The sequence below is a fragment of the Gorilla gorilla genome, chromosome 18 (assembly GCF_029281585.2).
Source record: "Gorilla gorilla gorilla isolate KB3781 chromosome 18, NHGRI_mGorGor1-v2.1_pri, whole genome shotgun sequence".
Classification (NCBI taxonomy): Eukaryota; Metazoa; Chordata; class Mammalia; order Primates; family Hominidae; genus Gorilla; species Gorilla gorilla.
Window position 1 is genome coordinate 115,605,871 of NC_073242.2, and position 13,973 is coordinate 115,619,843.

Sequence of the window (13,973 nt, forward strand, 5' to 3'; positions counted from 1 at the left end):
ACCTCTGCCCTGCTGGTTCGAGCGATTTTCCTGCCTCAGCCTCCCGAGTACCTGGGATTACAGGCGCAAGCCACCACGCCTGGCTAATTTTTTGTATATTTGGTAGAGATAAGTTTTCACCATGTTGGCCAGGCTGGTCTCAAACTCCAGACCTCAGGTGATCCACCTGCCTCGGCCTCCCAAAGCGCTGGGATTACAGGTGTGAGCCTCCGTGCCTGGCCACGGAAGCCAGTTCTAGGACCCAGACATCTCCACCAAGCCTCAATGTCACCAAGTCATGCCAGGCTGGGAGGAGCGGGCTCATCTCGGCTGCCCTCAGAGACGGTCCAGATGATTAGCTCCCCGGCTGTGCACCAGGGGCCCCAGCAGACAGCCCCCGAGTCCACACACCCCAACCCTCTCTACACTTCCATCCCCCTCTGACCTCTGTGGACTTCTGTGACAATCTTTGTCCCAAGAGCATCCCTGCACATCACGTCCATGTGTTACGGGCTGAATTTTGCCCCCAAAGGTCTACGTTGAAGTCCTACCCGCCCCCATACTTCAGAATGTGACCTTATTTGGAAATGGGTTCCTTGCTGATATAATTAGTCAAGATGACGCCATCCTGGAGTAAGGTGGGCCTCTGATGATGGGCGTCCTTTATAGGAGGGGGAGGTTTGGACACAGGCTCAAGCGCACACTGGGAGAACACCACATGAAGAGGAAGGCCGGGTCCGGGGGATGTGGCCACATGCCCAGGCGTGCCAAGGACAGGAGCCACTGGAAGCTGGAGGGGGCCTGGGATGGGTGCTCCCTCTGAGCCTCCAAAAAGAAACAGCCCTACTGACCCCTTGCTCGCAGATTTCTGGGTTCCAGAACACAGGAGAGTGATTTTCTGTGGTTTGAGCTGCCCAGGCAATGGTGCTTTGTCAAGGCAGCCCAGGAAAGGAAACTACCGTGCTTGCAACATGAACACAGGGGCAGGCACACCCCACCCGAGCCCCCGGACTAAAGGCAGGACGAGAGAGCCGGTATCAAGCTGAGAGTCACAGGGCATTTATTGAACACCTACTATATGCCAGGCACAGCGATCCCCCAGAGCAACCTGTGAAGTGAGTGATATTGGCCCTGTTGTACAGATGAGGAACCTGAGGCTCAGAGGACACATGGCTTGGCTGAGGGCACACAGCAGAGCCCACCTGAGGATCCAAGGCCAGCTAAGTTCTTCTGACTGTTGTGGGCAGTTCTCTCTTATGGGGTCCCTGCCCCAGTGCCCTGAGGTCCTCCACGGGGGCCTCCTCCATGGAGTTGTCCTTACTCTCCTCCCCTTCTTTTCCTGGGCTCCATATGGTGCTCTGAGCACTCTAAATAATAATAATAATAAAACGACAGCAACATCAGTAATGATAATGGCAGCAACAAGTCTCGAGTGTTTGTTGCGCAACAGGCCGGGTTTTCTGTGCTTCGTATAGATCTGTTCATCTGATACTCAGCACAGCCCTACACGGAGGTTACTGTTCTAAGCCACTCTGCAGGCGAGGACTCTAAGGCACAGAGAGGCTAGGAGACTTTCCCAAGGTCACACCGCCAGGAGCAGTGGGCTCGGACCAAGAAATAGATAGCATAAAGAAAAACAATCAAAACTTCAGGAAACATTGGATACACTTACAGAAATGCAAAATGCTCTGGAAAGTCTCAGCAATAGAACTGAACAAGTAGAAGAAGGAAATTCAGAGCTTGAAGACAAGGTCTTTGAATTAACACAATCCAACAAAGACAAAGAAAAAAGAATCAGAAAATAAGAACAAAGCCTCCAGGCAGTCTGGGATTATTTTAAACGGCTTGGGATTGCACTTACCCTACGTTGTTAGAGAGAAAGTCCTGGAAGCATGAGATGCCCACACTGCCCACACACACAGTGGGCTGGCTGCCCCTTAACTACCCACTCACAGAGACTAAACCTGCCATGATTGGCATGAGGATGTTCAGGGTCTTCATTTGCCCTACTCAGCTGGACCTGCAGAGTTCCCTGCAGAAATATAAATGCACCTGATGGCAGGCCTTCCTGGGGCTGAAAGGTAACATCTAATGTATGCACCTAATCACCTCCCTAACCTCTGAGGAACCCTGGATTCTGGAACCCGCGGGCCCACGGGCTGGGATGGAGGTGTGGACCTGACTGGGGACCTCTGTTTCTCAAGTGGCAATACCTCAGAGTGCCTCCAGGGAGTGCTCAAGACTCATGGCAGCCACGGCAGGGACTGTGTGGCCTACCACACTGGGTGACATGGCTTCATTGATTCTACTTTTTTTTTTTTTTGGGCACTACCAAAACTGGTTAATTGGAAGTTAACGGTACTAATTATACTAAAAGAGTAGGATCCTCATCAGTAGATGGAGACGTATAGAAATAGTCAGACTACATCTACGAAGTGCCAGTACCAGGCGGCGGATTATTTATTTATTTATTTATTTTAGATGGAGTCTCGCTCTGTAACCCGGGCTGGAGTGCAATGGTACGATCTCGGCTCACTGCAACCTCTGCCTCCTGGGCTCAAGCGATTCTCCTGCCTCAGCCTCCCAAGTAGCTGGGATTACAGGCATACACCACCACACCCGGTTAATTTTTGCTTTTTTTTTTTTTTTAGTAGAGATGGGGGTTTCACCATGTTGGCCAGGCTGGTCTCGAACTCCTGACCTCAAGTGATCCTCCCACCTCAGCCTCCTAAAGTGCTGGGATTATAGGCATGAGCCACCGTGCCCAGCTTCATTCTACTTCAAGGCAAAGTTCTGGTCAGACCCCCGGGCAGCTCCTCAGCCTCCCATTTCAAATTCGAGTTCTCAGCCACCCTCCTCTAATCCCTGGGGTTACTTCCACGGGCCTCTCAGGCCATGCACGTCATTTTAGGTGTAACCCCCGCCCCCCCCCCCCCCCCCACCACCCACATACTCACCTGGCTGGCGAGAGACTGAAGAACAGATGGAGAGGGGTTGGTGTTGGCAAGCAGCCGAGTGTCATAATGCCCATAAACTCCTTGCATCTTGGCTCTAAAATCCTGCCGGGGAGAGACCAGGGTGGGTCGGATCCAGTGGGAAAACACAGCATGGGTTGGGGGAGTGGGATGGAAAGACGGCGGGGACGAGAAGGCCCGAGACAGCTAATGCTCATGGAACTCCACGGTCCTCTCCGGGAGCTTCCTGTTTCTTATTTCACATAATCCACAGCAGCCTGGTGAGTGGGCATTATCACCCCATTTTACAGATGGGAGAGGCCCAGAGAGGCCAGGTAACATGACCACTGTCACACAGGAAAACAGCTGGATTCGAGATCCCCCTTTCCCCTAAAAAGAATATTGTGAAGTGAGTGAATGCGAGAGAGCCCCTCTGACCTGCATCAAACCTCTCATGGTAGTTTTAAGGCTTACTGGTAACTCAGATGGTCTGATGCTTCCCCCATCACGAGCTGGAATCAAACTCCTCTCCCCTTGAATACAGGCAGCCTCAGAGGTTCACTTCTAACAAATGGAATATGGCAAAGCCACACTGGGTTACTGCTGAAGTTAGGTCATAAAAGGTGATTGAGTGCCGGGCGCGGTGGCTCACACCTGTAATCCCAGCACTTTGGGAGGCCGAGGCGGGCAGATCACGAGGTCAGGAGATCGAGACCATCCTGGCTAACACAGTGAAACCCCGTCTCTACTAAAAATACATAACATTAGCTGGGTGTGATGGAGGGCGCCTGTAGTCCCAGCTACTTGGGAGGCGGAGGCAGGAGAATGGCGTGAACCCGGGAGGCGGAGCTTGCAGTAAGCCGAGATAGTGCTACTGCACTCCAGCCTGGGAGACACAGCGAGACTCCATCTCAAAAAAAAAAAAAAAAATGGTGACACTCCCTCTTGGAACCAGCTGCTGTGAGGAAGCCCAGGCCCCATGGAAAAGCCGTGGGCAGCCACTGTGGCCGTAGACCCCAGGGAAGACCCAGGGATGGCAGGCTTTGTGGGGTGTAGCTCACACAGTTGCCTGGAGCTCCACGCCCAGAAGGACCCTGTGCTTGGCTTAGCACTCTGATGCTGCTGTCGTGAAGATCTTAGTAATTGTTGATACGCCCCACATTTTCATTTTGCAGTGGGCCCTGCAAATCTCGTGGCCTGTCCTGTGCTCAGATGACAGCCACCTTCTGCTAGACATGAGGGAGGAAAGCTAAGAAAAGACAGCCCCAGCCTCTGACCAATGGCAGCCACATGAAGCCTCCACCTGAGAACTGCCCAGGTGAGCCCCATCAACCCCAGACCCACAGAAAAGAATCATGATAACTGATTGTTGCTTTACAATACTAGGCTTGCGGAAGGGTGTTACAGATAACGCAAACAGCTCATTCTAGATTTTAACCAGATCAGATGGGGATAAAAAGCACTTCTTTCTATTTCAAAACTACATCAAGCATCAGCCAGGAAATGCTTTTTATTGTTGTTGATCCATTTGTGGGTTTTTTTTTTTTTTTTTTTTTTGATGGAGTCTTGCTCTGTCTCCCAGGCTGGAGTGCAGTGGCACGATCTCGGCTCACTGCAACCTCCACCTCCCGGGTTCAAGCGATTCTCCTGCCTCAGCCTCCCAAGTAGCTGGGATTGCAGGTGCCCACCACCACACCTGGCTAATTTTGTATTTTAGTAGAGACAGAATTTCACCATGTTGGCCAGGCTGGCCTCAAACTCCTGACCTCAGGTGATCCGCCTACCTCGGCCTCCCAACGTGCTGGGATTACAGGTGTGAACCACCATGCACCGCCGATCCATTTGTTTTTAAACACCGCAGTGATGATGAATATGTTGATATTCCAAATAGCGTTAAGAAAAATTATCCTCAGTTTGGCACCCACCCAGGGGCAGATATTGACAGCGCTTCATCAGCATGAGTCTTCAAAGTTAGAAAAGTTGTGAAATGTTACCAACAAAAATGACTTCTATCAAGACAAAACCAAAATGAAACTCTGCCCCACTCCACCATATAGGAAATGGGGTGTCTGTGACTCACCAGTAGATCCCTCTCCAGGTCATACTTCTCCAGGGTCTGGAAGGCGCTGGAATACACCTCCACCGCTTTGGCATGGAAAACCATCTCAATAGTTACAAAGTCAGAAAAAAATTTCTGTGGGGAGAGAAACCCAAAGAATGTAAGCATCGCAGTGAGAAAGAGCCCAGGGAAGCCTGGGACGCAGGCAGATAGGGTGGGGGTGAGGAGGGCTGTCTGTGTGGGGACAGGCCCTAGGTGGAGAGTTTCGACATGTTATTTTAAACTTATTTTTCTTAGATAGAGAACACATTTGCATGGTTCAAAAATCAAAACTATTGGTCAGGCACAGTGGCTCATGCCTGTAATCTCAGTACTTTGGGAGGCCGAGTCAGGAGGATCACTTGAGCCCAGGAGTTCAAGACCAGCCTGGGCAACATGGTGAAATGCTGTCTCTACTAAGTACATAAGTAAATAAATAAATAAATAAATATAAAGTATGCCAAAGTGTCAACTGAGGAGACTTGCTCTCCATCCTCCATCCTGTTCCCTTCTTTCACTTCCCCTCTGCCTCCTGAGATCACGTTGAGAAGTTTCTGTGTATTCCCGCCTTGTTTCCTTAGATAAGCCAGTATTCTCTTCTCTTCTCCCTTTTTCACTCTCGTCTGAGCTTGCTTTTCCCCTGCTAACAATCAGTCCTGGAGATCTCTTCACAGGAGGCTTTTTTTTTTTTTTTTGAGATGGAGTCTCCCTCTGTCACCCAAGCTGGAGTGAAGTGGTGTGATCTCGGCTCACTGCAATCTCCGCCTCCCAGGTTCAAGCGATTCTCCTGCCTCAGCCTCCTGAGTAGCTGGGATTACAGACGTGTGCCACCACGCCTGGCTAATTTTTGTATTTTTTAGTAGGGACAGTGTTTCACCATGTTGGCCAGGATGGTCTCGAACTCCTGACCTCAAGTGATCCGCAGGAGGGCTCCACTTTCATGAATGGGATTAGTGCCCTTGTAAAAAAGACTGGAGAGAGCTTTTCTGCCCCTTCTGCCACATGCGGACTCATAGCAGGCACCAGCCATGGGGAACAGGCCCTCCTCGGATGCTGAATCTGCTGGAGCCTCGGTCTTGGACTCCCCAGCCTCCAACACCGTGAGAAATAAACTTCTGTTGTTTATAAATCACCCAGCTTAAAGTGTTGTGTTGGCGCAGGCTGGATGGACTAAGACAGGTGGTGATGATTAGCTCACGTTCTTGCTTTTATCTCTTTTGAAATGTGAAGGGCTTTCAAGGCATGGTTTGGATTCGCATCTCTTACAAATTTAATCCCAGAACTTGAAAGCACTCCCACTTTTAAACTGTGCTTCTGTTGGCCCCTGACCTGGAGAACCGTGTGGTCCATGCTCCCTGGTGCTGCCCACCCAGCCCCAGACACATCAGGTGCTGAATAACGTCTGCCGACTGTTTCAGGTCCTCCTTGCCATGTAGGCAGCGTGAGCACTAATCACTGACGCTTCATTCCCTTGTGCATTCATTCATGCAGGCGTTCACTCATTCGTTCATTCCACAAGCATTTACTGAATACCCACTAGGTGCCAGGCCCTGGACCCTGGTGGCTGGGATCCGGCAGGGGTCCTGACCTGTGGCACTGACATGCAGTGTGTCACACAGTGACCTCACGGGCTTCTCTGCTCCACGACGTGAGGAATGTGATGGATGGCACACAGCACACCACAGACCACATGATCCGTCCATCTCCTCCCGCCCCAACGGTGTCAACTCCGTGAGCTCAGGGACCTGGTTTGTTGGGCATGGTGTACCCAGCATCAGGCACAGCACCTGGCACGCAGTAGGTGTGCATTCCACACTTGTTAAAGTAACACGTGAATTGAATACACAATTAACCATTCCACCTGGGATGGCAGCCCCGTGGGTGCAGAGTAGGGTGTGTAAACAAGGGGCCTGACCAGTCTTGGGTCCAGGTGACTTTCCCCAAAGAATGAGGTTAAAGCCGAAGGAGAAGGAGGCACCGACTGGACGCAGATCAAGGCACAACCCTGCAAAGGCCTCGGGTAGGAATGGGCTCTGTGCACTGGAGCTTGGAGTGCCGCGGGCAGGATGAGGCCGCAGGCCTGAGCCAGGGCTTCAGGAGCCTGGAAGGGATTTTGGTTCTAATCCTTAGAACAAGGGGAGCCGCCAGAGGGTGCTCAGCCCAGTGATGATGAATTGGACCTGCCTTTTAAGAGATCCCTGGGGTAGGCGCGGTGGGTCACACCTATAATCCCAGCACTTTAGGAGGCCAAGGCGGGTGGATCAATTGAGGTCAGGAGTTCGAGACCAGCCTGGCCAACATGGGGAGACCACCTCCCCCCATCTCTACTAAAAATACAAAAATTAGCTGGGCGTGGTGGTACGTGCCTATAATCTCAGCTACTTGGGAGGCTGAGGCAGGAGAATCACTTAAACCCAGGAGGCGAAGGTTGCAGTGAGTGGAGATCATCCCATTGCACTCCAGCCTGGGCAACCAAGTGAGACTCCATCTAAAAAAAATAAAATAAAATAAAATCCCCAGGGTGGTGTGCACCTTTGGAGAATGGACTAGCGAGGGCTCAAGAGCTGGGGAAGGAATCTCTGCGATCAGCTAGTCCTGAGAGACCCCGCCTCTCTGAGCTCCTTTTGTAAGAGCTGGGGCTCAGGGCCCGGGGCTCTGTGGCGCTGGGGTGGGGATCTGGGTGGCAGGAGGAAGGCACCCACACCCAGCTGCTGGGCCTTAATGTGGCTTGTTCAGGGAGGGGGTTTAGAGCTGTGAGGAGAAAAAGAGGTTAGAGCCATCCTGTGTGGAGAGGAAGTGGGGAGTGTGTGTGGAGGCAGACAAACTCTTCCTGGCTAGGAGCTGGACCTAGGGCCACCCAGTGGCTTCCGGCTGTGCTGGGACAGCTGCCCTGAGTACCAGCCTCTGATGCCCTGTGGCCAGGATTAACTGTGCCGGGAGCCTGTGTGGGCATAAGCTCACTCACGCCTGCCAGTGCTCACACGTGTACACAGACCCATACTCATACTGATGCATGCACATAGACACGTGTACACACGTGCATGCACACACACACAAGGCAGCCCAGGGCGCCTCCCATCCCGGCCAACCACCCTCACCTGCAGGTCCTTGAGCTTCTGCCTCTGGAAGGCATCCACAGTCTCCTCCAGTTGGAGAGTGGTGCGGCTGGAGTCCACAGCGGCCCTCTGCACTCTGGTCTCTGCCTGGCCCCAGGGACACAAGAGGTAGAAAGTGTCATGGGGGTGCTTCTGGCCCTTAGACACCTTTCTGAATCACTCTGTCTCTAAACCCTTCTCTCAGGCCAGTTCTCCTGCCTCAAGGGACGTTTCTTGCTAATTTGGTCATCAAAGGAATGGCTGAGTAGGACCCCGGCTGAAGGAGCAGTCATTGGAGTGAGACACACCTGCTTGCTAGCTGTGTGACCTCAGGCAAGTCACTTACCCTCTCTGAGCCTCAATTTCCATGCTTGTAAACAGAAGATAGTAATGAGACTTGCTTAGCAGGGCTGTTGTAAAAATTAAACAGCAGCACCTGCTGAGCCCTTAGGACAGGTGCTCCACGTTCATTGATAATTTCTGCATGAGGAACACATTTAGGTAATTAACTCTTTCGTTCCTTTGATCAACATCTATAGACACTTACTCCATGCCAAGCCCAGACATGAAGAATCTGGCTTTTAGAGTCAAACACCTTGGAGCTGCGTTTGAAATTTGCCACTTAACTGCCTGTGTGACCTTGGGTAAGTCACCTTTCTTGGTTTCAGATTCCTCTTTAAAATGGGGACTTAAAACCACCTTCGTGTTTGTGAAACGCCTGAGATGGGAAGAGACAGCTGGGGGCTGGCATCTAGGAAGCCCTCAGGAAAGAAGGGAAAGCTGTTGTCACTCAAACAAATGGCTGCAGAGACGGTGGGTGACCCAGGTAGGATCCAGAATAGAATCCAGAGGTGCTCGGGCAGGGCTGTGACCCACATTCGTGTAGGTCAGGACTCCCCACGCTCAGCACTAGTGTCCGGGGCACTGTGGAAGGTTTAGCAGCATCCCTGGCCTCTTCCCACCGGATGCCAGGTGGTAGGTAGGATAACGGCCCCCCAAAGATGTCTACATCCTAATCCCTGGCACCTGTCAATATGCCCCTTCCAAGGCAACGGGGAGTTAGGGTAACAGGTGGAATGAAGGTTGCTAATCAGCCATCCTTGCCATGGGAGATGATCCTGGATTATCTGCTACAAGCAGTGCAATCAAAGGGTCCTTTCAAGTGGAAGAGGGAGGCGGGCAGGTCAGGGGAAAGATGTGACTACAGAGGGAAGGTGCAGGCTGCCAGCTTGAAGACAGGGGAGGGGCCATGAGCCAAGGGATGTGCGTGGCCTCTGGAAGCTGGAAAAGGCGAGGGCACAGACTCTCCCTGGAACTTCCAGAAGGAACCAGCCCTTTCCACACCTTGATTTAGCCCAGTGGGCCAACGGTGAACCTCTAACCTCCTGAACGGTGAGAGTCCGTGGTCGTTTTTCACGACAGTGGGAAGAACTTAACACATTCTAGCAGAGCTCTCCAATCGTGAGCCAGAAACATCGCCAGAGAGTGAAATGCCCCCAGGTGAGGACAGCTGACTTAGCTCCATCAAGGGGCACTCTTTGTGGCTGGGCCTGTAATCCCAGCATTTTGGAGGCCTGAGGCAGGTGGATCGCCTGAGGTCAGGAGTTCAAGACCAGCCTGGCCAACATGGCAAAACCCCGTCTCTGCTACAAATACAAAAATTAGCCAGGCACAGTGGTGGGCACCTGTAATCCCAGCTGTTGGGGAGGGTGAGGTAGGAGAATCGCTTGAACCCTGGAGGCGGAGGTTGCAGTGAGCCGAGACTCTGCCACTTGCCCTCCAGCCTGGGCAACAGAGCGAGACTTTGTCTCTCAAAAAAAAAGGGGGGGCACTCTTTGGATGAGGTCACACACTCAGTCACAAATCAGTTACACATACAGCAGCGGTGACTAGCCCTCCTCCAGCTCTCACTCTACCTCCCGGCCCTTGCATCTTTCCCACGGGGCAGGACAGTATGACAGACAGCATGCAGGGTCCCTTCCACCTGCTGTGCCCCACGAGCTCCCATAACTGCGTCTCTGTGAGCCCTGGTTTCCTCCTGTAGACAATGGGGATGAGGCTAGCAGTGCCCACCTGATGTGAGCATTAAACAAGTAACTGGAGGGGAAACCGAGGCCCATGGAGGGAGTGATGGTGTCAATGATGGGACAGAGCCCAGGTCTCCAGACCCCCAGAGCCCCTTTTTACTGGTACCTTTGGCTTTCCCATCCTGAGTGCAAGGTCCTGCACACACCTGCTTCTGCCCAGGTAAAGTCTACCTGGCCATTTTGTGAGGTCGTGTATTTCCTATGTGTGATTCTGCCTGCCCCAGACAGACATGTGACACTCACCTGGGACTGAAAAACGTTCTGTTAAGGAACCAAGTTAAGCCCAGGCAGCCCCGTTGGGGTGGTCCGCCCCCTTCACAGCCCCTGCCCAGCGGGCCCAGGCAAAGAAAACCTCAGAAGACATCAGTGTGAGTGGACACCCTGGCCCGGCAGCCCCAGGCCCCACTTCCAGGGAAGGATACGATCATTTGCTGATCCGAGGGTGACTTCTGCCTCAGTTTCTCCAGTTTTTCCAGTTGTTTGATCTCATGATTTTGGACATGTTTGAATTTCTTGATCTCAGCCTGCAGAAAAGGAGGAGGGTTGTTTCCTGGGATCCCGCAGGGCAAGACAGGGACGCCACCCACGCCGAGGTGCCCCGGCTCACCCGTGTCTGCTTGATCTGTGCCCCGTAGAGCTTCAGGGGGTTGACCACCTTGGTCTCCAGCCTCTCAACCTGGGGGAGCGGGGACACCAGGGGATCTGAGCGAAGGGCGTAGGGTGCTGCCTGCCTCCAGCCTGGGCATATAAAGCAGAGCCCGCACCCGGGAGCCGCGTGTCCAGAGCTGTGCGGGGGGAGGCGGAGCGCGAGGTGCCCTCCCTTTTCCCGGTGTGTTGGAGGCACGGAGCTGGGTTCAGGGCCCGGCTCTGCCTCCCGAGGGCTCCAGCAACGCATTCAGTCTCTCGAAGCCTCATTTCCTCACCTGTCAAATGAGGTCATGGATGCACCCACCAGGGTTTCAGGACAGTAGGAAGATGGTGCCTGGCCCAGAACTCAGGGAGTGTCATCACTGAGGAGGGCAGGACAGGCCCCTGGTGTGTGCTCAGTCTCTCTACACGACAGCCCTGGCCCCGTCTCCCAACTGCCACACAGGGTGGCAATGACAAACCCACTTTGCGGATGAGAAAACTGAGCCTTGCTTTGGGAACAAGACTTTATTGAGAGTCACAGTGGGGCCGGGCGCAATGGCTCACGCCTGTAATCCCAGCACTTTGGGAGGTCGAGGCGGGCGGATCACCTGAGGTCAGGAGTTCAAGACCAGCCTGGCCAATATGGTGAAACCCCGTCTCTACTAAAAATACAAAAAATTAGCTGGGCATGTTGGTGCATGCCTGTAGTCCCAGCTGCTTGGGAGGCTGAGGCAGGAGAATCGCTTGAACCTGCAAGGCTGGAGGTTGCAGTGAGCTGAGATTGCGACACTTCACTCCAGCCTGGGCAACAGAGCGAGACTCCATCTCAGAAAACAAAAAACAACAAAAAACTAAAGCAGCCTCTTGCCAATTTTACAATGGGGAATGTCTTTGTGAGGGCCAGGAGCCGTCTCTGTGAACGCGTAGACATCAAGGAAGATGGCACCCTGTCTCCTGGTGCCCTGGTCTTCCTCTGGTCTCCGTGGGAGTTTAGCGTAGGCTCCTGGCTCCAAGCTCTGCCACCTGCTTGTCACAGAGCCATGAGAAGTTTTATTTTTCCTTTGGTTAAAGGTAATTAACTAGGCCAGGCATGGTGGCTCACGCCTGTAATCCCAGCACTTTGGGTGGCCGAGGTGGGAGGATGGCTTGACCCCAGGAGTTCAAGACCAGCCTGGGCCACATGGCAAAACCCCGTCTCTTAAAATTTTTTTTTTTAATAAAATAAAGATAATTAGCTAGTACAGGTGGCCACCCCGTTACCAGGTGAAACTAGGATGTACTGGTGAGAAATGGGGTTGTCAAGGCCTCTTACTGGGGGACAGTTGTCATCTGTCTTGAGAACATGGGCACCGTGGGTTGTGTCTGCCTGCCTGGAGAAGAGAGTGCCGTTTCCATCTGTGTGATCTTTCTTGGACTGCCCATGACATGCGTTGCTATCTGGTTTAAAGCTTACTCAGTTGTAAAGCTGTTCCATTCTTTGTTTTGTGGTATTTTTTGAGATAAAGTCTCGTACTGTCTCCCAGGCTAGAGTGCAGAGGCACGATCATGGCCCCAGCCTCGACCTTCCAGGCTTAAACGATCCTCCTATCTCAGCCTTCTGAGTAGCTGGGAGCACAGCTGCTTATATATTTATTTTAGAGATGGAGTCTTGCTATGTTGCCTAGGCTGATTTTCAACTCCTTGGCTCAGACAGTCTGTCCACCTAGGCCTCCCGGAGTGCTGGGATTACAGGTGTGAGCACCTGGCCCTTTTTTATTCCTTTCTACAATTCATGGTGAGGATTTTTCTGGGCTGGCAGGAATTTCTATTTTTAATTATTTCCTAAACACCCTGCAGCCTCCTTGCCCCTGACTCCCCGCCAGGATTTCTGTTCCTTCTCGAGGCCCTCATAGGCCTTGGATGTGTCTCCTTCAGGGGTTCATGGAACCCCCAGGGCTGGCTTCCTGGGTTTCCTTGCTTTGTTGACCCTTCATCCGACTCAGCAAAGCCTCCTAGGCTCTCAATCCTGCAGGTGGAGGTGTGACCCTGGAAAGGGTGTAAATGTCCATTGTCAGTGGATGTCTCTGGAGACACACCCATTGGCTGTGGCCACAGCAGGGCTCCTGCAGCCCTCAGGCCTTACCTTGGCATTGGAGCCTGGGTACCCCTCAGCATCCCAGACCTGGGCCGGCAGCACTCACCTGGGCCTGCCGGTAATCCTGCACTTTGGCCAGGTCCTCAGCGAAGCCCCTCATGGTGGCCCGCAGCTCGGGGTTCTCGGAGTTGGCAAAGTCGATGAGCTGCTTGACCAGCTGGTCCGCCTTGTCCCGCAGCCGGGCCGTCTTGCGCGTGTAGGCGGCCAGCAGCGAGCAGAACTGCCCAAAGTACTTCTCGGTGTTGGCCACGGTATTCTCCATCACCCTCACCTGGCTGTCCCTGTGGAGGCGGGGACCTGAGCAGCCGTTTTGGGCAGAGATGCAGGGCCCCAGTCATGCCAAGAGCAGACAATAGCTATGAAAACAGGAGCTGCCACCAGCCGGCCTCTGGTGTGGCACGCACGTGCCACAGGCTGTCACTCAAGGTGGCAGCATCATGGCCATTGAGGCTGATGAGGGGGATCTGCCTGGGCTGGTCAGTAGTGGGTAGGAATATAAACGCGGGCTTGGCTGCAGACCTGGCCTTTTTTATTTTTTATTTTTTTTTGAGACAGAGTCTTGCTCTGTCACCCAGGCTGGAGTGCAGTGGTATGATCTTGGCTTACTGCAACCTCTGCCTCCTGGTTTCAAGTAATTCTCCTGCCTCAGCATCCTGAGTAGCTGGGATTACAGGCGCCTGCCACCATGCCTGGCTAATTTTTGTATTTTTAGTAGAGACGGGGTTTCACCATGTTGGCCAGGCTGGTCTTGAACTCCTGACCTCAGGTGATCTGCCTGCCTTGGCCTTCCAAAGCGCTGGGATGACAGGCATGAGCCACCACACTCGGCCCTGACTCACCTTTAAGGGCTCCCAATCCGGGGCCTCCCCGCAGCAGGTGCGTGATGACTGATCCACCGCATTGAGGCTTCTAAGACAGCCATGGAGGCCTGGCCTCTCCTGGGCCTCCTCACTCCCTCTCCTTTCCCTCATCCCCAGCGTGTCACTGTCCCTGCCT

The 13,973-nt window shown here is 53.1% G+C and overlaps 1 protein-coding gene across 2 annotated transcripts; it reads right to left on the reverse strand.

Moving 5' to 3' along the window:
• Positions 1–1,033: 1,033 nt before the first annotated feature.
• On the reverse strand, positions 1,034–13,252 carry CIBAR2 (CBY1 interacting BAR domain containing 2). Of its 2 annotated transcripts, none has more exons than XM_031002977.3 (8): positions 13,024–13,252; positions 10,821–10,889; positions 10,636–10,737; positions 10,457–10,462; positions 8,130–8,234; positions 5,014–5,127; positions 2,937–3,038; positions 1,034–1,346 (listed from the first exon to the last, which is right to left on the reverse strand). In XM_031002977.3, exons 1-8 carry the CDS (start codon positions 13,237–13,239, stop codon positions 1,200–1,202), a joined length of 861 nt encoding a protein of 286 aa, XP_030858837.3. In that variant the 5' UTR covers positions 13,240–13,252; the 3' UTR covers positions 1,034–1,199. The 2 variants fall into 2 exon arrangements, with proteins under 2 accessions (XP_030858837.3, XP_030858836.3); XM_031002976.3 differs by lacking the exon at positions 1,034–1,346 and adding an exon at positions 1,387–2,011.
• Between the last annotated feature and the right edge of the window lie 721 nt (positions 13,253–13,973).

What these genes read in the sequence shown, in the direction of transcription:
- CIBAR2 (XM_031002976.3), bottom strand. Translation starts at nt 13,239, where the DNA reads ATGGAGAATACCGTGGCCAACACCGAGAAGTACTTTGGGCAGTTCTGC. An exon ending in CACAGATCAAGCAGACACGG is followed by an intron (nt 10,738 to 10,820) that starts GTGAGCCGGGGC and finishes CCTTTTCTGCAG; the next exon opens with GCTGAGATCAAGAAATTCAA. An exon ending in AGAAGCTCAAGGACCTGCAG is followed by an intron (nt 5,128 to 8,129) that starts GTGAGGGTGGTT and finishes CTCTCCCCACAG; the next exon opens with AAATTTTTTTCTGACTTTGT.